The sequence below is a fragment of the Drosophila rhopaloa genome, unplaced genomic scaffold (assembly GCF_018152115.1).
Source record: "Drosophila rhopaloa isolate 14029-0021.01 unplaced genomic scaffold, ASM1815211v1 contig_163, whole genome shotgun sequence".
In the NCBI taxonomy this organism is placed as follows: Eukaryota; Metazoa; Arthropoda; class Insecta; order Diptera; family Drosophilidae; genus Drosophila; species Drosophila rhopaloa.
The window spans coordinates 4,434,494-4,455,732 of NW_025335043.1; the positions used below are offsets into that span (position 1 = coordinate 4,434,494).

The 21,239-nt window shown below is 42.9% G+C and overlaps 4 protein-coding genes across 8 annotated transcripts; 1 reads left to right on the top strand and 3 right to left on the bottom strand.

Moving 5' to 3' along the window:
- Window positions 1–185: 185 nt before the first annotated feature.
- On the bottom strand, window positions 186–11,113 carry LOC108041006. 2 transcript variants are annotated; one of them, XM_017118760.2, is made up of 11 exons: window positions 10,502–11,113; window positions 6,419–9,027; window positions 3,107–6,343; window positions 2,728–3,050; window positions 2,284–2,594; window positions 2,170–2,224; window positions 1,919–2,109; window positions 1,370–1,860; window positions 1,117–1,273; window positions 861–1,052; window positions 186–803 (listed from the first exon to the last, which is right to left on the bottom strand). In XM_017118760.2, exons 1-11 carry the CDS (start codon window positions 10,845–10,847, stop codon window positions 289–291), a joined length of 8,427 nt encoding a protein of 2,808 aa, XP_016974249.2. In that variant the 5' UTR covers window positions 10,848–11,113; the 3' UTR covers window positions 186–288. The 2 variants fall into 2 exon arrangements, with proteins under 2 accessions (XP_016974249.2, XP_016974247.2); XM_017118758.2 differs by having other exon boundaries at window positions 3,107–9,027.
- A 787-nt stretch (window positions 11,114–11,900) lies between these two features.
- On the top strand, window positions 11,901–13,047 carry LOC108041005 (splicing factor 3A subunit 2). Its single transcript, XM_017118757.1, has one exon. The coding sequence runs from the start codon at window positions 12,016–12,018 to the stop codon at window positions 12,796–12,798; it is 783 nt and encodes a 260-aa protein (XP_016974246.1). The 5' UTR covers window positions 11,901–12,015; the 3' UTR covers window positions 12,799–13,047.
- Window positions 13,031–21,171, bottom strand: LOC108041003 (mucin-19). Of its 4 annotated transcripts, none has more exons than XM_017118755.1 (11): window positions 21,032–21,171; window positions 20,776–20,870; window positions 19,063–19,800; window positions 18,415–19,005; window positions 15,622–16,079; window positions 14,469–15,332; window positions 14,163–14,410; window positions 13,830–14,100; window positions 13,602–13,772; window positions 13,434–13,541; window positions 13,031–13,374 (listed from the first exon to the last, which is right to left on the bottom strand). In XM_017118755.1, exons 2-11 carry the CDS (start codon window positions 20,843–20,845, stop codon window positions 13,225–13,227), a joined length of 3,669 nt encoding a protein of 1,222 aa, XP_016974244.1. In that variant the 5' UTR covers window positions 20,846–20,870; window positions 21,032–21,171; the 3' UTR covers window positions 13,031–13,224. The 4 variants fall into 4 exon arrangements, with proteins under 4 accessions (XP_016974244.1, XP_016974243.1, XP_016974241.1 ...); XM_017118754.1 differs by having other exon boundaries at window positions 19,063–19,926; XM_017118752.1 differs by having other exon boundaries at window positions 19,063–20,034.
- LOC108041004 (sentrin-specific protease 1) lies at window positions 16,087–18,389 on the bottom strand. The gene has a single exon (XM_017118756.2). The coding sequence runs from the start codon at window positions 17,800–17,802 to the stop codon at window positions 16,303–16,305; it is 1,500 nt and encodes a 499-aa protein (XP_016974245.1). The 5' UTR covers window positions 17,803–18,389; the 3' UTR covers window positions 16,087–16,302.
- Window positions 21,172–21,239: the final 68 nt, after the last annotated feature.

Sequence of the window (21,239 nt, forward strand, 5' to 3'; positions counted from 1 at the left end):
AATGCCTTTTATTGGCAATTAACTTCTACTACCCATAAAACAAAATATATTTTAATATTACAAATTGAAATCTTTATTTGCAAAGCAAGTATTTTTCGTTATAAACTACGATAACTCCATATAAAATATATAATATATATATTTTTACAACAGCTAAATATAAATTATAATTCTCCTATGACGAGTCCTAAAACTAATCAGCTTATGGGTAAAACAATAAGTTATAATCTCAGATGTTGCTTGTTCAGAAGACTTTCAGATGCCAGAGTGAAGTCTCCGAGATATTCTTTAAAAGAATTTATCTCGATCAAAATTAAGTATTCGCAGCAGGCCATGTTCTGCGCCCATGGCCACCCAAGTGTGGGCGGGCGAATTCCAATTGCAACGAACGCAATTGAATCTGGTCAGCGCCAAAGTGTGTACATTTTGCGGTCGACGCTTTGCGTCCAGGTATGAGGACTTCTTTTTATGAGGCGCCGGGACCAGGGGATTAATTTGCACCCCATAGTCGCGGAGAAACTCATCCGCACTGATTGGATCCTTAGTCTTTGGAGTAGTGGCTCCTAGATGATGCAACTCAGTTGTGGATACGACCCTTCTGTTCACTAATGATTTCAGCAGAGCGGGCCCACAGTTGAGATCTCGCACATCCAGGAAAACCAGATCGCCGTTGTCCGTCACGAACACCATGTGATTCTGTTGGCAATTCGTGTGCATTTCTCGTGTCGTCGTCAGAGTTCCATCAAGGGTCCTATGCTCGAACTGTATTCCCGATGGACTAACTGCTATTGTGCGAGTAAAATCTGAAAAATAATATCTTTTTAGACTTTAATTCCTTCAAATAATAAAGAAAGGCTTACGTGAACTGCTTACGACGAGTGTTTCACAAATTGGAGACCAAGTCATATTAGCCATATATAGTGTGCAGATGGAGTCTTGTGTAAGTATAGCGGGTTTCGACCAATTGGCAATATCATAGACTATAAATTGACGTATGGAAGTGCCAACAGCAAGCCAACGTGGTCCGTTATTGTCATAATGTATATCCATAACTATAAAGAAAAAACAAATAAATATGAAATGCTTTTTAGGATAAGCCTTATTAGTTAAACTTACATTGGACATTTCGCTCGCCTATGTAAAAGTAATTCAGAGGCGCAAAATAGGTTTCATCATTCCGATTAAAACAATTAATGCTATCCGTATCACCAATGTCCCAAAATGCAATGTTACCACTGGCATAGCCAGTCGCTAGGAAATTGTGGTTCAAAGCCTGTAAATAAAAGGTTAATTTTTATTATTATTATTTATTTATAGTTTCCCAGTGCTACAAGCATATGCTATTTATGATTTTAAATGTAAAACTTACCTGAGACCAACAAATTTTAGTGCACTGATCCTGAACGGGTTTGTTAACATCCAAGCTAAGGGTTATCATAGATTGCAATTGAATGAGAACATTGTCGTCTGCAGTCCTATCCTCCGTCAGCTCCAAAGGCAAAGCATAAATGTGGACATCACTCAAAGAATTTCCCACAGCCAAAAGGCCCAAACGATTGGATGACTTATCGTAGCCACCGCTCGGTAAAAAGCAGAAACTGTGAACTGGTCCATTGGGTACACGAATTCCGTAATGAAGCTCAGGGCGTAGGCCCCACGATTTATCAGCAGGTTTGTCCGATACCACCGTACATTTCAGCAACAATAAAAGGGCTTCTTCATCCTTTAATTTTGTATGCCTTGCATAAGTTTTCATCTTTGGACGCAGGTAGCATAGTAAATATTGATCCGCAATTTTCGGGGGCAGGGGGACCCAGGCGAGTTGTTTAATAGGCCTGCCAAGGAAGCTCACATATTCTCCTGCCAAAGAAAGTACCATTGGTTAAATCTGAATTTAAGTATTTTCAGTTGTACATACCTTTTTTGCTAAAACCCTCAAATGGTCCCAACTGTTTCCAATCGTCTTCTTTGCTTACATTACCATAAGCATAGCGCATGGATGTCGTCTCCTTAGAGGGCAGCAAACCATTAGACTCCTCTGTGGAAACCTTCGAATATCTGGGCAACAGTCGACTGAACAAAGGATCAGCTTTATAATTGCTTTGCACGCTTTAAGAAATGTTGAATGTTAATATTGCTGGATTATTTGTGTTTCTTTGGTTCACTTACAATTCGTTCCATTTGTGGGTCGCCCTAGCCTCCAAGTGGTGATATCGTGAAAGTACTATAGTATACAAAAATGTATTAGTTTTGAATAAAACTGATATTTAGAGTTTTACTCACAAGGTTTCTGTTGACTCTCTCCCGTATTCACTGGCCGATTTATTTTCCTTTTCCTGTTTATATGTCCCCGTTCGTTTGTCTTTGTTCGTTTAGTTGTGGACAAATTATCAGCAAGGCTTCCCTCATCTTCGGTGCTTAAGGAGTCCTCATTGGAATCGACTCCTTCCGAATTATATTCCTCAGACGACTCATTGTCTTTTGCCATATCATAGTCAGAAGAATCGCCATCGAAGTCGTTTTTGGCGGTAGTCTCCTCTCCCGTCTTTTGTGAAGTCAGTTCCTGTCCTATTTTCTTTAATTTTGTTTCAGCCCTGGAAAAAAATGTTGTTTGTTAAATATGGAAACATTCTAATATGAAATTAAGTTTCCTGGTTTAAATTTGAACATAAGTCTTATTCAAAATTAATGACTTTTGGTATGCCTGTGAAATTCTCACGAACTTACTTGATTGTGGACTTCCTTTTGGCACGGCCAGCATTGCTGTATACCGTCTCAACAACATCTCCATCCGCAGGCTCTTGATCATCCTCATTCTGGAATACGTGGCGCTTTGGGCAGGTTCGTATGTGTCCCGGTAGTGAAAGTTTAGTATATAGTTTATTGCAGAAATCACAAGGAATTCGCTGTTTATTGCCACAACCCTCCAGGTGAAGCAACATGCCCAAGGGGGTTCCCAATTGGTGATTACAGAGGCGACATATTAGCTTTTCGCTGCTATTTTGGAGATGGTTCTTCATCATTGTCATCACCCAGGCACGCGTGATTTTCTGTGAATAGGATTCAAATTAGAGACTTATTTTATTGCATTTATATGTAAACCTACCTTGGGGGTGTCTCCAATAGGCCAACCCACTCCATAGTGCTCTCCCAGATGAGTTTGCCAATTTTTCTTATCGCTGCGTTTCATACACAAGCCACATTGCAGTGGACCCTCACCCTTGCCATTCTCTGTTAAATCCTCTTCGGAGTCCAACTGTTCCCGCTTTCGAATGAGCAGCAGGCGAAGATTGAATTCAACTATGCTTACTGTCTCCGAACCCTCATCAGTCTTTAGTTTTTTCGCCGACTCAATTTCCGTATCAACAGGAGCAGCTCGCTTTCTTCCCCTTTTCGCAGGCACTTTAGGCTCTTCATGTTTTGGTGAAATCATTTCACTGAAATTTGAGGTCCTCAACTTACGTGATTTTGGATCTGCTGGTACACTATTAGCATTACTTCCTCCGCCTTTTGTAGGCGCAGACTCAGAATCTTCTTTATCTTTGGGGGTATTAACTGAAGTGATAGGCGTGTCCGGTGTGACTGAACCAAAAGTCTTTCGTGTGACCCGAGTCTCCTCCACTGGCTGAGGTTCTTCTGATGGTGTCGAAGAAGGAGCTGTTACATTGGATTTAACAGAAATTCGAGATTGTCGTTTTCCTCTTTGCCTTTTAGGTATTATTGGTTCATTCATTTCCGCAAGATCTTCTTCAGGGTTTGGAGCCGGTTCGGGTTGAGTAACTGCTGAAATTGTTACTTTCGCTGTACTACTTCTAGATTGTCGTGTTTTCTTAGTTTTTACAGAAGTGGTTGATAGGTTTGCTTCCTCGGATGCTTTAACCTCTTCCAGTTTCTCTTGAAGATCTGTGTTCGAATTGCTTGAGTCAAGTATTTCTTGAGCTTTAACAACTGGTGGAACCAATAACATTGGTGTGGTACTCCGGGATTTTCGTTTTCGTTTGGGATTGACCGCTTGAGTTGCATCCACCGAAGCATTAAGTGTGTCTCTATCTTCTGTTGAGTCTTTATTTACAGCTGTTATGAGACGATCGGATGTTTTTTCAGGGCCAGAAACCGCGGGAGTTGCTGAAACGGATTTGATACTACTGTATCGGGACTGCCTTTTTTCTTTTGGCTTCATACAACTTTTATCATCATTGGATTCCCCTGGAACATTAAATAATTCATTTTCTGTATGTACAAAAGGTTTCTCTGAAGCTGTGAAAGGTTCCTCTTCATCCTTGGATCCATCAATGCCAGAAGTTTGGTCCGGTTTTGTTCCCACTTCATGTTGAATATCAGGTAATACTTTAATTTTTGGTGTAGTGCATCGCGACTTACGATTTCTTTTTGATTTTAAGGATGTATCTGGCTCCTCAACGGACTTCGACTCTTCCTGTTTTACATTTTCTTCTTCAGGAGGTTTAACCCTTTCCAAGTTTTCTTCCTCCTGATTTTTAGAAACTTTACTCTCCGATTTTAGTTGGGTATTTGCAACTACATCCGGTTGAGTTGCGGGGGTGACTTTAATTATTGGCGCCAAACTCCGAGATTTTCGTTTTCCTTTTGACTTCGCAGATGTTTTTTGATCTCCTTGCTGATCTTCTATTAAAATCGTATTTTCTCCTGTCGTTAATAGAATATTTTTATTCTCAGGATCTTTTACATCTTCTAGGATTTCTTTAGCCGCATTCTCTACGTTCTTAGACACTGTATTTTCTGACTCAACTGATTTGCGCTGAGTTGTTTTTGGTTTTCCTTTTTCATTTTCCACAGTTTTCTTTAAATCTGAATTTTCTGTACAATCCAGATGATGCAAATTTTCTGTTAACGCTGAAGGTACATTTGGTTTCTGGACCGCATCACCATCCTCCAGGACTCCCTTTAGTTCTCTATCATCCAAAGATCCTGACGTTATTGAACGACCTCTCGTCTGCCGTTTCGTCCTTATATTCGTTAAACAATCTTTACTTGTGGAAGGTTCATTTGTAGTATCCACTTCAAAGGGGGCATTTGATTTGGTTGACTTTCTTGTGCTTTTTCTTAATTTACTGTCACTAATTGTGGAATCCTGTTTGCCTATCACAGATTTTTTCTGATTTTCCTCCATAAAAGTCTGAGATTTTTGATCGTTATGCTTATCTGAAGCATTCGAAAGTGCCTCTACTAGATGCGTGTTACTAATACCGCCATCGATTTTGGGAGGATCCTCAGTTTTTGTTAAACGATCTACTTTAGATTTAACTGCTGTTTCTGTAGGATAATCCTGTTTCTCGTTTGTGCCTATGTCCTTTTTATCTTCAACTTGTTCACTTGCATTTACAAGTTTTTCCCAGTTAGTTGATTCCCTTACCGGATAAACTTCACACGCTCTGTCTTCATCGATGGATACGTTATCCCCAAAATCCATTGGACTGGTAGGGCCACGACTGCTGCTATCTGAATCGTCCGAAAAAGCTCCCACAACCTTAGGTTTGTTGGTAGTAAACTGGGTATCAATCTCACAATTCTTCTCTTGTGGCTGTCTTTCTGTACTTTGCTGCTCTTCCTCTGTCTCATCATAATCGGGAGTTGCGTCATCACTTATGTCCGTTTCGTTGAGCTTCATTTGTCTGACTCGCTTGCTTCTCACTGGAGTTTTAGAACTCTTCTCCTCTTTGTTATCGAAGCCCAGAAATATGGAACCATCATCATCACTAGTGCTGGATGTGGGAATGCGACCTCCCACATTTGCACTAACTGGATGGAGAAATTCAAAATGGTTAGACTTTTCTTTCTGAACTTTCTGACTAACTTTTGAGGATCTCTTGCTGAGGATCGGTCTTGTTTTTACAAGTTTCTTGCGGGTCATCGGTTTCGATGTTTCCTCTGATTTTGGCGTTGGCGATAACTTTTTGAATTGTGGGGTCACATTTTCGGCAGTCAAGTGCCCAATCAAATTCTGTACTCCTGTGATATCGGACGTCCTATTAACATTGGAATTTAATTCTATAGACTCCTTGCGAAATGGTATCTGGGCTTCTCCCTGAGCCGGTGGTACATCCTGAGAAAGGATATCTATGAGGGAGACATTACTACATGAAGGTGTGGGTTGTGAATCCTCCAAGGTCTCCTGCGCACTGTTCTTCTTACTGGGTTTATTTTTGGGCATTTTTGGTGGATGATATAGCTGGGTTAAATCACGTTCTGTGGTTGATTTCGTTGAAATCTGAAGTACTTCCTGGGGATTTATGCAAGTTTCCTCGACTCGAACTTCTTTACTGGACTTACTGACTTCTTCGCATTGCTTCTCATCTGTTGGCACCTTTGGATTGTTTTTAACACTAGATAAATTAAGATTTACTTTGTCTGAGGTTAGGCTATCAGAATTGTGTATTACCTCTATTCCTGTGACTCCGTATCGGTCCTCCAGCAAGCTGTGATCGATAGCCATCGCCTCATCATCGCCTTCCTCAAATTCTAGCCTAGTTTTCTTTGCCTCAAAAGTCTTTGGGATACTCGGCCTTTTAGAGCGTTGCACTAAGTTGATTTTTGCCCTCTTAGATCTGGTAGTTGTTCTTTTTGCGGGGGGATTAACCTCGTGTACAGGCTCTGTATCTGACACTGGCTTAATTTCTTCCAAAGGCACTTCAAATTCTTTTTGCGTACTAGGATTTTCAGCCAAAATTGTTGTGGTTACCTCTGGACTTCGAGCATCCCCTTTGGGTTCTTCGCTTGTACTTTCAAATGCCAAAGATTTCACTACACTTGGTTTGGTTGCAGCCTGAGCAGGTTGCTCCGGTAAGTTAACCTGTACTTTATTCTCCTCCAGAACCGAATCAGCCACCTCATCAATATCAGCCAATGACATATCCAATTTAGCCACGCTGCTTTGCAGTCTCACCGCACTTGGACTAATGCGAAGTACATTTGTACTATCGCTGTGTACATCCAAAGTGGCGTGCAGTATATTCATATTGTCCATTTGAACAATCTTCCCAATGGACAAATCCTCTTGGGGTTGTTGAGGCTCATCGACTGGCGACACACCCATATAACAACATTCGCCGCCTCCGAAAAGAGCGTTTAATCTTTGCTCTTCCGGCGAGAGATCCAAGAAGGCACTTTCATCTAGGGGATTTTCAGCCGCTAGTTGGGCTATGAAATCAACCGCAGTTTCAACTTTTTGTACTGCTGGAGATGCCAAATAACTTGATTCCGTGTTAGGCTTTACAGAAAATGCATTCAATTTTGAAGTTGTCGGAGCACCATGGGTCAAGACAGGTTGTATTGGCTCTGCAGATTCTTTTTTAGCAAACTCCTTGGTTTCGCAAGTTGAAGGAATACAGACTGGCAAGTCAAGAAAGCTTGTTTCTGTTGGTACTTCCTCATGGAACTCTTCCGGCTTAGACAAGTCAGCAGCATTGGATGCTGTTGTTACCTTTTCAGGCAAACTTATTTTCTCTGGAGTCAAAGGAATATATGCAGGTCTGCTGTTTTCTGCATCCTTTTCTTCAGTAAATCCCATTGCTTCTGCAGTGTGCACTGGCAGAAGAGAATTTGATTCTGTAGCCACGGCACTAGGTAACTGTGTCGAGGGAATATATACAGGGAAATCCAGTGGGTTTTGTTCTGTGTTTACTTCTTCTATATTTGAAGTTGTCGAAATATATTCTGAGTGTTTGGGAGGACTTGATTTTGTAGCAACAACTTTGCAATATTCCTTTGGCTCAGGAGCAGATTCCGGAGTAACAGGGTTATGTTCAGACAACTGAAGAGTATTTGTGGAATTGGGATCTAGTTGAGGCAACAGTTTTACATCAAGAGTTGATGGAATATAAACCGGAAATTCAAGAGGGCTTGCTTCTGCTGCCTTCTCTTTAGGATACTCTTTCGGCTCCTTCGATTCAGCCACAAACATCTGTTTCGGTTCCAGAGTCGAGGAATTATCTACAGGTAAGGGATTTGAAATTATACTTGAACCAGAACAAGCTGGCAATTCGTTGTCCTGTTGCATCGGATTATACACGTTATTTCCCTCGAGAGTTGCAGGAGTAAAAAGAGGCGGCTTATTTTGTTGAAGTATCGTGGTAATAGTGAATGGCCTTTCAGTGGTTGAAGTAAAGTCCTTTGAGGAAACTGGTTCCGGTGTTTGCGGGAGTTTAACCTGCTTCACCTGATGGCGAATCTCTTTGGCCATCTCGGCCAGCTTTTCCCGCGACACTTTGAACTTATTGGCATTCATAATTATCTTGCCTTTAATAATCTTGGATTGGATACTGGTTTGAACGGGGCTTTCTGAAGGTTTAACCTGTGACAATGTCGTGGACACCGGAGCATTTGGCAGTCGCAGCCCACTCAAATCAATCTTTTCGTTGGGTGCCAACACCTTGTTCTCCAGCACAATCAGTGGCGGAGAAGGGCTCTTGTGGAGTGTAATGGGGACAGCCGAAACTGATTGAGGTACAGGAACTTGTGGAGATGGCTGAAACGGATGATGTGGCAGCAGCTGGGTGGACGTCTGCGGTGGTTGCTGCACAGCAATCCTTTGTGGACTGTATGCCATTTGCTGTACAGATGATGACTTTGGATGATTCTGTTCAGGTATCTCCGGCTGCTTCATTAACGTCTTGTTACTCGATCCGCACAAGTCTCGGTGTTTGGGCAGTTGGTTCACAAGATTGAGCAGCAGTGGTGGCTGCTTTTGGCGAATAGTCAAGTCCGCCTTGGCAATGGGCAGGGAGAAGGCTGCAGGCGGAGCTGCACTCCGAGGAGCTGATCCCTGGGCAGAGGATGGCGACGTCGCCTTGGATGTTGTTGGCATCTGCTGAGGCTGGGAATTGATGTTAATGTTTTTGTTTAGTATCCTGTTTTTTAACAATGTCTTGACGTGCTTGGAACGATTGGCATTCGTCGTATTGTACACTGTCGGGATAGGTGTCGTCTGTATAGGCACCGACTTTTCTATAAATTCCGAGATCATAAAACGCTTTACCATGGGCTGCGGTGCTGCGAAGGAAAAGGATGGACAATATTACAATTACAACAATTAAAATGTAAAGGCATTTTAAAAATAATATTTTTTACCCCTAAAACAAGCTTTATGCTCATACATATGTATATAAGAATTTTTACATGGATTTCATTTTGCTAAATATTGCCTAAGACCATATAGCATAAGTTACAAATTTTGATAAATTTTAATATAAAAATTAGTTTAATAAAATAATTTAATTTATAATTTTAATAATAACAATTTGCTAAATAGATGAAAATTTTCTGACTATGAAAGTTAAATCCCAATTTTACTTATGAAAAGTAATATTATTTCTTAAAAGAAAAGATAAAACGTTTCCTGTCAAAAATGGAAATCATAGTTAAAGCAACAGTAAATTAAGCCAGATGGAGCATATAATAACAAAAACAAACACATACACACAAACACAGCAGTTGGACCATGCTGGGATTTGAACCCGGGCCAAAAAGCGAACTCCACTGCCTCGCATCGACATTTCGTCCCTAACCTCATTTGCAGCCCGCATTTACAGGTTGGACCATCGAAAGAATATAAATGATAGTGGCGAAAGTGACACTTGAAGCTACTTCATAGAGTGGAAATTCAAAAAAAAAATAGTCCACACATAAATGGACATTATAGTTTATTAACTCAGAGGATTTTGTTAAGTGTTAGGTAATAAGTTATACCCTACCTTTTACAACAAACTTTAAGCCTTCAAAAACTTTTATTAAATATTAAAATGCTTAAAATTTAAAACGTTAAAATACATAATTTCATAAAATGAATTCAAAAAGTAGGCAAAAGTCAAGCTTATTTGTACCTATAAAAATAAAAAACGATTCAAGTTTGATTTTTTAAAGTTAATTCTTGTACGCTTGTTATTTTTAATCTCACCCTGAAAACCAGTAGACAAAAACGGTATTCCGCAAATTTGTTTACGTTATTTTTGATGTTTAATTTAGGTCTTAAATTATGGCTTTTAATAACAATTTTAAATTAAAAAAAAATATTTATAATTGACATAACCGTTAAAAAACAGTTATATGTAAGCAATTTAGGTTTAAATTTAACAAGCGAAATATGAGATAACATTAATTAGCCAGATGTTTAAAATTGTGCATAAATCCCAATTTAAAACTAATGAAACCCAATTTTTTCCAGTCCCTTTGGTGTCGTTTATGTAAAAATGTTGTACTATATATGAAAATAAAATATTTGTAGGCGGTAATAAAAGTAAAAGTGAAGAAGCATTTCGCCATGGAACGAACTCGTGAATAATCGACCCGAAAGAACTCTTTTCTAAACAATCCGCCGTCGCCTCAAGCAGCTGCGCCACCGCATCGGTTTTCAACACTTAGTCCCAAACTCGTACACCCATTTAGATGAAATTATGAATACCTGGCAAAACACCCGGCTAATGGCTTTTGAGAAAAGCACAGAAATTCAAAAATAAAGATTAATTACCAGGCTGACGAAATTGTTGTTGTGGCTGCTGCAATGTGCACTCTGCTGTGTTCGACGTCGACTGCGCAGTGGCAGAGGGCGAAGGAATACTGGATGATGGGGTTTCTACCTTCTGGGCTCCCAATTTTTGATTTCTCAGGACCTCGGCTAGTTGCCTGTCCAGTCCCGCTTGCTTTAGCTTGTTGAAGTCCAGCTGAATCTTCTTAATTATCCGCTTGGGCGGAGGTGCGCTTTTGGTGGCTTCGGAAGGAGGGGCATTACTTGGATTACCGGGACTGGGTTCATTAGAGGTGCTGGCCACTGGCGCCGGTGGACCCATGATGACCTGCCTCCCGGTACCGTCCATTTCTGCTGTTTAAAGAATATTCTCTCAAGATCGCAACAGCTTTTCCATGAAAATGACGACAGAAATCACTATTCTTTTACACACTCGTATTGGTTGAACGCCTGTCGTTGGTTTGGTTTTTTTCATCCGGTCATAGCCAAGTCTTGATTATTGAATATATTGCGGTCTTCCTGGCTTTATATGCTTCACAAACACTATTTATACCTTATTTTAGACCCTTGTCTGAACTTTTTTCACTTTTAAAATATAAAAGAAGACCAAGCATGTGCAACTCAAATCTCTAGTGTGACCGCGTATCTTAATTGAAAAATACCATATTAAAAAATTTACTAAAACAGATTTGTATTTTTTAAATATATCATACAAGCAATATTCAAAATAAACTTATACAAATTCTACAAATTGGTACAAAAGGTTATACGGTGCCGAAAATTTCACAATAGTTCTGTTTGGCTGATTAATTCGGTTTTCGAACAGTCGCCTAAATGAGTTGTTGCGATCCAAAAACATAGAAACCTGATGTTGTTTTTCCACCCATAAAATGGATAATAACGCAAAATTAAATACAAAGTTTGTTGCAAATGCAATATAATCCATTTGAGAGATTTCCTCGTCGTCCAGCTCTTTGTCCGACTAGAAAAACTATTTTTATAGTTGTCCGATATTTATTTATAATTTTTTAAAAATGAATGGGCATTTGAGTTTTTAATAACATTTAACAACTGACGGTTAAAATAGCTGTCCTGGCCCAAAGTTCCTTCTGTAATAAATCTTTAAATATTTAAAAATACTGAATCCAACCGAATTTCAAGGCTTCACTAATCTTAATTGTGAGTTGTAGCACTAACCATATATGTTGTATGGTTAGTGGTTGTAGCGACTGTTTCTCGCAGCACATGTACTTCTTATGGAAGAAAAATTGGCTGTTGTGGCATTTCCTCGCTGTTGCCTTATTTTTGCCTTTGCAATTTTCGACATTAATGATTTTGTATTTTTATTGTACCATGCCCATTAACTATCGTATAGCTCTAAAAAACGACCACCACTAACTGCGCAGCCGTTGACAACCCTGTATGGTACACCTCCAACAACAATTTTCGGAAATTTTTTACCAACGCGAAAACGTTTTTTTTTCCAAACGAATTGAAAATCAATTAAAGTACAAGCTATGGACTTCCAGAACCGCGCCGGCGGCAAGACCGGCAGCGGAGGCGTGGCCTCCTGGTCGGAGACGAACCGCGACCGCAAAGAGCGTCTACGGCAACTGGCCCTGGAGACTATCGATCTAAACAAGGATCCGTACTTTATGAAAAACCATTTGGGGTCCTACGAGTGTAAATTATGCCTAACACTCCACAACAACGAGGGCAGCTACTTGGCCCACACGCAGGGCAAGAAGCACCAGGAAAATCTGGCCAGGAGAGCCGCCAAGGAGGCCAAGGAGGCACCATCATCGTTGCTGGCGCCAGAGAAGCCCCGCGTGGAACCGAAGAAGTTTGTGAAGATCGGACGACCCGGCTACCGGGTGACAAAGCAACGGGATCCCACCAACGGCCAACAGTCGCTGCTGTTCCAGATTGACTATCCGGAAATCACGGAAGCCATTGTACCGCGCCATCGCTTCATGTCCGCCTACGAGCAGAAGATCGAGCCGCCAGACCGCAAGTGGCAGTATCTTCTATTCGCCTCCGAGCCATATGAGACCATTGGATTTAAGGTTCCCTCGCGAGAAGTGGAGAAGAGCGAGGGCAAATTCTGGACGCACTGGAACCGTGACACAAAGCAGTTCTTCCTGCAATTCGCCTTCAAGTTCGAACCCAAGATCCTGCCGCCACCGCCGCCGAATCTTCATCGTTCGATGGGACCTCCCGGTGGATTCCCCATGCCGGGTCCGCCACGTCCAGCCATGCATCCCATGTTCAATGGCGTCCCTCCACCGCCTCCAATGTAAAAGAGCATCCTATCTAACCAGGGCGTCCGCTGAAATCTATGGAGATCTTACATTGTTTTGGTTGGTCCACCAAAAACGGAGGAACTACAGCAACAGCTCGGTATCCCTTTAAAGGAATATATTTTTAACTTAATAGAACTCGAGTGTTTTGTATATTTGATTTAAGGCTATTAACTAGCTTATCTAGATTAACGGAAGACTCCGGAATCCCTTCAAATAAAACACTTGACACTTTTCTACTTAATACAACTCGAGTGCTTTGTATTTTTTACCGACTTAAGAAATTGAAAAAATATTGCTGGTTTCTTTGTAACTGTACGTCTTACAAATCGATCGCGTTTAAGGTAATTATTTTAAATTATATCTGTTTGCTTAAACTAGGCAATGTACAATACACTTGGCTGGGTTTTCTTCTGTCAAATGATTTTAGATCTTTTCGCGCTTCTTAAAATTCCTCTTTGAAGCACATCGGTTGATAATGTCCGAGACATGTGGCTTGTGCTCGAAGATCTTCATTAACTGATTCTGCGCCTCGTTGATGCCATCGGTAATAATCTTGCTGCGCTGAATGTTGCCCTGTAAAATCATTTGGTTGTTAGTTTGGAATTAAGATAAGTTAACTTTATGTAACTTACCTTTAGCAGTTCAGTGACACGCTCCATTTCGCTGTGCTTTTCCTTGTCCTTTTCCAAATCTTGCAGCATTGTCTCCAGTTTCCCCAGACTGATAACCTCTGATTCATTCTGCGAAAGAACAGATTGTTGATTGATTGTTGTTTTTAAATTTGCATTCATATTTCTTACCAAGTCTTCCATTTGGGAGCGCAAATGATATATTTTCCATCCATTAATCTTGCCCTGGACATTTGGTTGATTGGCTAGATCAATAACTGTGGCCCGTCGCTCCTCCCTTGGCTTCACATCCGTATACCGATGGAAATGATTGTTGGCCAACTTGTGGGTGGGTTTATATGTCTGTAAGTCAATGGGAGTAAGAGAATAAAACCAAAATGGACTTCCTATTTAACTCACATTAAGCAAGGCACAATTGCGCGGACGACGTATCACAAAGTCAACCGGATTGGCGTTCTCCTTGTTGCCCGTCACAGCGGGTGCACTGTTCCGATGGTTGGCATCGGCCGGCGCACTATTTGGAGCTACTCCCGGTGTCGCCGCTGTTACCAGCAGACCTCCATTGTTGTGTTTTTGCATGTAGGATGCGCCAGCCGGCGGCGTAGGTTCTGCACTGGGTGGAGGTAGCGACAAGGAAGCTTGACTCTGCGTGGAGTGCTGACTGTCATTACTGGGGGATACAATTATAGATTATTCAATTGCCATAGACTATTTCAAATCCGTTCAACTCACGTTGATCGACGTGGCTTCTTCCTGGAGGAACAGTCGTAGCTAGAGCTGGAGCTATTGCCAGTTCCATTCACACGCGTTCCCGCCTGCTGTATCAATTGCGCGGATCCCATCAGATGAGGTGGCTGCTGCTGAGGCTGCTGTTGCTGGGGCGTCGGCGCTTGCACGTCCACGAAGGCACTGCTCCCACTGCGGGCTCCAAGTGAGGAATGGCCAATGCTCTGCTGCATCGACTGATGCGAAGAGTACAACTTTAAATTAACGAAAATTTGGTTAGCTATATTTCACGGTGCCTATTTTGGTACCCACCTCAGTAATAGGATTAAAATGTGTGGAATTATCGCGCCCACTGGCTCCTCCAGTTGCTGGCGGATCCCCAATCCTATCCTGTAATTGCTGATCCACACCAGGCGAGGAATTTGCCGACACTGTTGTTGAGCCATCCGACGAATCTGGCGAGTCTGCCCGGGCTGTTCTCGTTGAGGAGACAGTGCCAATTGTGGCAGCCACACTGGGCGCATTGCTTGCCACTCCATGGGCCACACGCTCCCGCTCTTTCTTGGCCAGCGCTTCTACAGTGAGTCCGGAGCTAACTGATGGAGGCACCGCCACCGATACTGGCTGGATATTGAAAGTTGTGCCCGGATTCGGGGTCATATTTGGACCACTGGTATTGCTAGCCATTGAGAGTAAGGTGGGTCCCAGATTCTTGGCCGCCCGGATGGGCGAACCTTCTGCATCCCGCTTGCGCATGAAGCTAGAAACTAGTGCTCCACTTCCTGCTGCCTGTTGCGGATTGCCCGCTCCCGTTGTCACCTTCACGGATGTATGCAGCGGAATAACCATGTGCTGCGGCGGCGCACTGTTTGGTCCTGCTGGTATAATCAGTTGTTGGTGGCCAATTGTTCGGGTAGCAGCTCCTCCGGCACCTGATGGCAATACAGTAAAAGTGGCCTGCGATCCGGTTCCGGCTGATCCCGCTCCAGTTGATGCATGACTGGCGAAGGGCAGCGAAGAAACCGACAAACTGCTACCGCCGGTGCTGCTTACCAATTGTGCCTGGGCCTGGGTGCTCTGCGTCACCGTTGTCGTCGTCAATGATAGAACGCCCGTGGAGGCGGACGCCGGCATGGATTCGTAATAAATCGTAGCAGCACTTCCCTTCTCATCAATCTGTAAGGATAGAACCACATTAATTAAAAAACAAAAAAATTATTCGCTAATTTTCCTTTAGATCAGTTTTACTTAAAAAAATAATTTATTATTTATTGTTAAAGATAGGAACACCAATTTCATAGTGTCCTGAAAACTTTAGATTTAACTTTATGTTGCATAAATTATAAAATTATTGCATAACACCATAAACCAAATTTTATTAAAAAAGCTGAAGTTATAATTTTAAAATTTTTAAACAAGAAAGCTAAGCGAATTATAAAGCAGGTCGTAGTGAAAACATACATACCTTCATCAATTGGCTCTGTGAAGCCACCACCGGATTCCATGCGCGTTGGAAGCCCGTCACGGTTGCTCCGCTAGTGCCGGATGCATCTCCTCCAGGCGCAGACGTGGCCGGTGTCATCATCATCTTTCCCAGAGTTATGCCGTGAGCATTCTTGATGGGCGTCAGAGTGCCCGTGAGGATGTTACCACCTGGACCCACCGCTCCTCCTCTTCCGCTGACAGTTAAGGGCAGGACAGTCGCTCCTCCAGCTGCCGAAGTGGCCCCTGCAACAGAACTGGGATTGACCACACTGGCCGAAACATTCGGCACTGGTACCGCCTGAATGCTGGCCACGCCCTGCGGCGTCATTGTGGGCGCTCCGGTTCCTCCCGCGGTCGACAACTTTCCAATGGGATTTAGTTGGGTAATGGTCAACGATGGTTGGACTTTGGCGGTCATGGTAACAGGTGGTCGAATGCCTGCAGAATGTAAAAAGGAAATAAAATATTAGTATTTAAGTGACCAAGCTCCAAAACTTTTCGAAACCCCAAGGAAAGCACAACAATCCAAATTGTTTTTTTTTTTTTAATTAAAGAACCATTAAAACATGGTAACTTGGTAGCGCTTTATCTAAAATATAGTATCTGCGTTAATGATGTCCTAATCTTCTAGTGGCATTCTCTTCTAATTTCAATAAAGCGCCTACAACCACAGCTTGCCGTCGACAATCTCCAGGGCCATCTTTTTTCGAAAGTAGTCTACGTTATCCTGTGTGAAGGTGAGTGGAGCATACCGCGTGAGGTACTCAGCGAACATGCAGCTGAAAACGCCGCAGTCACTGTTGTTCCCCTGACGCGGCAAACCTTTCACATTACTAATTCGAAAGTCGCGGGTGTCAAAAGATTGGTTGCGCTTATCCAGCGACTCATTCCACAGGTACTCCTCCAGTGCGTCCAGCACTTTTTGGTTGCCTTTACCCAACGAATCGTAGTACAGAATAGTTTTGTTACGCATATGGATGATGGCCATGCCCCAATGAACGTTGTTGTAATGCACAGGCACCGGGATGATGTCCTTGCTAAAAATATCTACCTTCCGTGTCCACCGCTTTACGCCCGCATGACCACTCTGCAGCAGGCGTGGCACAAAAAAGGTGTTCATGGCATACACACTGGGCAAGAAGAGACGCGACTTCTCCGAGCGCTCGGTCAATAGGTTCATGTAAAAATTAATTACCACATCGTTGAGCCACCTGCCATTAACTAGGATTTGGATTTCGCTGCGAGTGATGTTAATGTTGAACTTGTTCACAAGCACCTGCTGGGGATCACCCTCAGCTAAATTAGTCAAATACTTAAAGTCCTCATTGGTCATCGGAATAAGCCCGTTTTCTTCCTTTTCAACCGTGTTATTCGCAGTATAGGTAGTAGTAGGCTTGGGGATATCTTGGTCAATGCAGAATTTCTCGTACAAACCGCGTTCGAAGACAAGACGTCTCTTTTTAACCTTTTCAGCCTTCTGAATTGCTCGTTCCCGAAGTTTTTTGGAATCTACGTCCTTTTGCGCTGACCGCTGCCTGAAGTTTTCGACGTAGTCATCCTTCAAGAACATGCTGCTGGTAAACCGTCGACGTTGCAGGGCCATTTTGTGGACCGGTGAGGTATTCACTTGCTGCTTTACCTCGCCGTTATTCTGACCGCCCTTGGGGGTCTGCGCAGATTGATTAGGTTTGACTACGAGGTTGTTGCTGGTTAGTTTGCGGATGAAGATGACGTGTTGATGAATGGCCTGAATCATGACCTCCACTTGGGCAGATGATTCAGAAGGCGTGACGGGATTAACATTCGCAAGAGTCAGATTCTCAGTAGATTTGAGGTCCATGGAATCATCGATGGACGATAAATTGGTGCTGGAAAATATTTGAGGAGTCTTCCCTTGCTGCAAAACTGGATTTGTCTTAACCACGGGGCTTGTGTAGCACTGATTGCGGATGAGGTCAATGTATCGCTCTCGCTCCAACTGCTGCCGCTCGAGGACCAGCAGGCTATTGGCCACCTGGGTCTGTGATCCAGAAGATGTGCGGTGGCTGAGAAACGCGACACTTTTGCGGCTTATTTGCCGATTTTTGCCAACTTGCTCTGTCATTGTTTTGTAGTCCCTATCAGCCCCGTTTGAAAAAAGGCTGGAAAATGAGTTGTCCATCGCCGATCCTTGACTGGTTGACTATCTTCCTTTTTTCAGGTTTTCGGTCCTTTGATTAACTTTTCCTGCTTTCGAACAACGAAATCCGCACAGTCGCTTGTAGAATTCAAGTATGAACGAAGATATTGTCCGCAATTGATAAGAGCAAATGACTTTCAATGTAATGCACTTCTATCCAAGAAATGTAATTTTGATTCCAGTGTTGAAATGATATTTAGTTCACCGCTTCCTAGTTTTTAATTAATTAAATTGATTACTTCAAATTTTTTATCGATTATGAATAGTGTTGGAAAACTATTTTCAACACAGTTCTCATTCCTAGTTGTTTGTTTTTAATTAATTAAATTAAGAAGTCGATGATTAGAAACCGACTGAACATAATTTAAACACACTAATTTTATTTTGCAAATTCACTTTGTTTACTATGGTAAGACCATTGGCTCTTTTACGAAATGCAACAACTCTTTGAACAACTTTGACCACCTTTACAGAAAGGTGAATGTAACTCTCTTATTTTTGTTACTATTTATAATGTTTGTTTGTCCCTTTATAACTTTTCAGGTACACCTGCTCAATAGCTTTCACAATCATTACACTGGGAACGTAACTTACCCATCTTAGCCGCCGCAGTGGTGCTCATCAAGAAGGGTTGCAGCATTACATTCCCGGCCAGACGTGCAGCGGATCCGATGATCTGCTGAGTGGTTCCCGTCGCTGGCTGCTGCAGTTGGATGATCCGCGTGGTGGGCATATTGGTGGCCGTCAGAGCAGTTCCTCCTGCGCCGGGACCCCGCCCGGGCGCCACTGTTGCTCCACCGGAAACACTCACGGGTGTTGGCGAAGCCGTTACGCTGGTACCCAGCTGCGGGATGCTTGGAGCCCTAATGCTTATGCTCGTGGTGTTCAGCTTTGTGCCTGGAAAACTCTTTCCCAACGGAATGGGACGCACTTGTCGTGGTGTCACTGTAGTTCCTCCGGGTGTCGTGGTCGTCACTCCACCCGTGGGCGTGGCCACAGCAAAGCGAGGATTAAATTGCTGCCCAGGATTCTGACTCACGTTGGGCGTAGACACATTTGAGGAGTAAACTAATGTAGCCTGGTGCTGCCTTTGAGGCAATACAGTGGCCACATAAGCCTGAGGACCTCCGCCAGGACCCCCGGCTTGTTGTGGCGTCAGTGGCTGGCCTGCTGTAACGGATAGTGCTGTAAAGGATCACGATTAGAGTGTTGCTACAGAGTATAATCCATATAATAACTTACCTGTTGGCGCCTGCACTGGAGTAGTGGTCACCACACTGGCATTGGAAATGCCCGCAGATGTCGTTATAATCCTCTGGCGTGGCTGAGGAATAGCACGGATCAGTTGGACCTGTCCCGTGGAACTTTGCATCCAAGCAGCACTATTGCTGGACGAGATCACCGCCGATGGTGGTTGGGCGGAAAGTGCCACTCCACCTCTGCTCACCGAGGCAGTCGCTCCGCGAACAAATCCTCCGGTTGAGCTGAGAACTGTCGGTGCCGCGGGCGTCACGGTGGCCGAGGATGTAGCTCTCAGGGGCGTTACGAGCCGCTGGCCAACTCCCACACCAACGCCTCCCATCTGGGTGGCCGTCACACTGGCTCGCGGCAGATAGGTGGCCTGGGTTACGGGCCTGGTCACGGTGATCGATGCATTCGCCCCACTCCTTGCCGGAGCAGCTGGTATGGCCGTAATCTGTGTCCTGCCCGTGGCCGTTACATTCTCCAGCTGCTTGATCATGGGCATCACCACCCGGACTTGTGTGGACTGGCCACCTGCGCCAATGGCTCGTATGGAAGCCGCCGTAGTGGCTTGTCCTGCATTCAGAGCAATTGGTGTGCCCAGAGAAGTTTGCTGCACGGGATTGGCTGCTGCCACTTTGAAGGTGCCGCCGCTGAGGATCGGGGTGCCCGATATGGATATCCCACCGCTGCCGTCGGATTTCACGTGTGTAATCTTGGCGGCCACCGACGAGTGCGCTGCAGAGGATGGCAAATGGGATGGCAATGAGTACTTGTTTATGACGCCGCGCAGCTGCAGGGGCGGATGTGAGTGCGATACCAGGGATGCGGATGCGGATGCAGATGCGGATAATGATCCAGTGGCTGCCAATAATGATGATGATGATGGATATAAAGATGGCAGCAATGACAACGATGGCAGTGCATGGGGATGCAGTTGTTGGGGACGTATCTTAATGGTTTTCAGGGGGGCTGTGCGGGTAGGAGTGGCAGTGTGTGTTCTTCTGTGAGATTTCGGTTAAAAGTTCCACACGAAACACAAAGAATGGACGGACAGGTGAAACAATCGACATTGTTTTAATCGTTGGGACTTAAACTTAAAAATAAATTTGTTTTTAATGGTTTAGTTTTTATTTTAATGACCTAGTTTAAAACTCTGCAAGTTTAAATCTTAATTTAATTTAAATTCGGTCTTAAAATATAATTTTTTTTAATGGTACATATTTCTTTTTTTATTGTCAAACCTTTTCTTTGCAATTGGACAATTAACAAATTTAAGCTTCTCAGAAAAATAAATAATTGTAGGTATTTTGATAAAAATGTATAGGCTTACATCTACTTTTGACTAATTTAATTATTTTAAATAAGCAAAGAATTTTTTGTTTCTTTATATTTATATTCAAAGCCCAACGATTAAATCTTTTTTTTAGACGAGGAGAACAATAACTTTCTAGAAATGTTGGCAACCCTGCCACGAATGCACAGTAACAACAAAACAAACACATACACACAGAGTAGTACGAAGAGAAGAGAGCAGCAAAGCGAAAGTAAGGCGCAAAGAGGAATAGAAAACAAACAGTGCGCGTATGGGAGAGCAAAAGAGAGAGGTGCACAAATATTATGTATACAGACGCATACACGGACACATGGGGCTTGCACGTATATTATACGTATATAAATATAAATATTCCACTTGGATATCGGCGAACTTACCTGATGGCGCTGTAGCTGTACTTCCGCCCCCTGGAACTCCACCCGTGCCGCCTTCACTCGACGCACTCATTATTCCAGTTTATATTTGCGATAATCTGAAAAACACATAAGCTTGGAATCAGATTCCCACGTTTTATATGCTCTACAGTCTCTTTCTCTTCTTATCACTGTTCACTATGTATCCACAAATTCTCTGCACGCCTACAAAAACAAGCAAAGATCTGCGATACTTCCAAGTATTATTGCAGTAACTTGCCTTTTATGCTTATCAGAAACTCACGCACCGCTCTGCAAATAACGGATTACTATTTTCACCGCGCTTTCTATTAATCAGACTAATTTTCCAAATGTTTTTCTGCTCTTTCTTTGCTTAATAGCAGTCAGCGTTACCATATGCTGATAGTTAGTTATTCTCAACTATCGCTAAAAATATTAAACGATAGTTGGCTTAAAAATACTCAAAA

What these genes read in the sequence shown, in the direction of transcription:
- LOC108041004 (XM_017118756.2), bottom strand. Translation starts at nt 17,802, where the DNA reads ATGGACAACTCATTTTCCAGCCTTTTTTCAAACGGGGCTGATAGGGAC.
- LOC108041006 (XM_017118758.2), bottom strand. Translation starts at nt 10,847, where the DNA reads ATGGACGGTACCGGGAGGCAGGTCATCATGGGTCCACCGGCGCCAGTG. An exon ending in ACAACAATTTCGTCAGCCTG is followed by an intron (nt 9,028 to 10,501) that starts GTAATTAATCTT and finishes TTTCCTTCGCAG; the next exon opens with CACCGCAGCCCATGGTAAAG. An exon ending in ACTCGTCGTAAGCAGTTCAC is followed by an intron (nt 804 to 860) that starts GTAAGCCTTTCT and finishes ATTATTTTTCAG; the next exon opens with ATTTTACTCGCACAATAGCA.
- LOC108041005 (XM_017118757.1), top strand. Translation starts at nt 12,016, where the DNA reads ATGGACTTCCAGAACCGCGCCGGCGGCAAGACCGGCAGCGGAGGCGTG.
- LOC108041003 (XM_017118752.1), bottom strand. Translation starts at nt 20,845, where the DNA reads ATGAGTGCGTCGAGTGAAGGCGGCACGGGTGGAGTTCCAGGGGGCGGA. An exon ending in CACTGCGGCGGCTAAGATGG is followed by an intron (nt 16,080 to 18,414) that starts GTAAGTTACGTT and finishes TACATTCTGCAG; the next exon opens with GCATTCGACCACCTGTTACC. An exon ending in GTGTCACTGAACTGCTAAAG is followed by an intron (nt 13,375 to 13,433) that starts GTAAGTTACATA and finishes ATGATTTTACAG; the next exon opens with GGCAACATTCAGCGCAGCAA.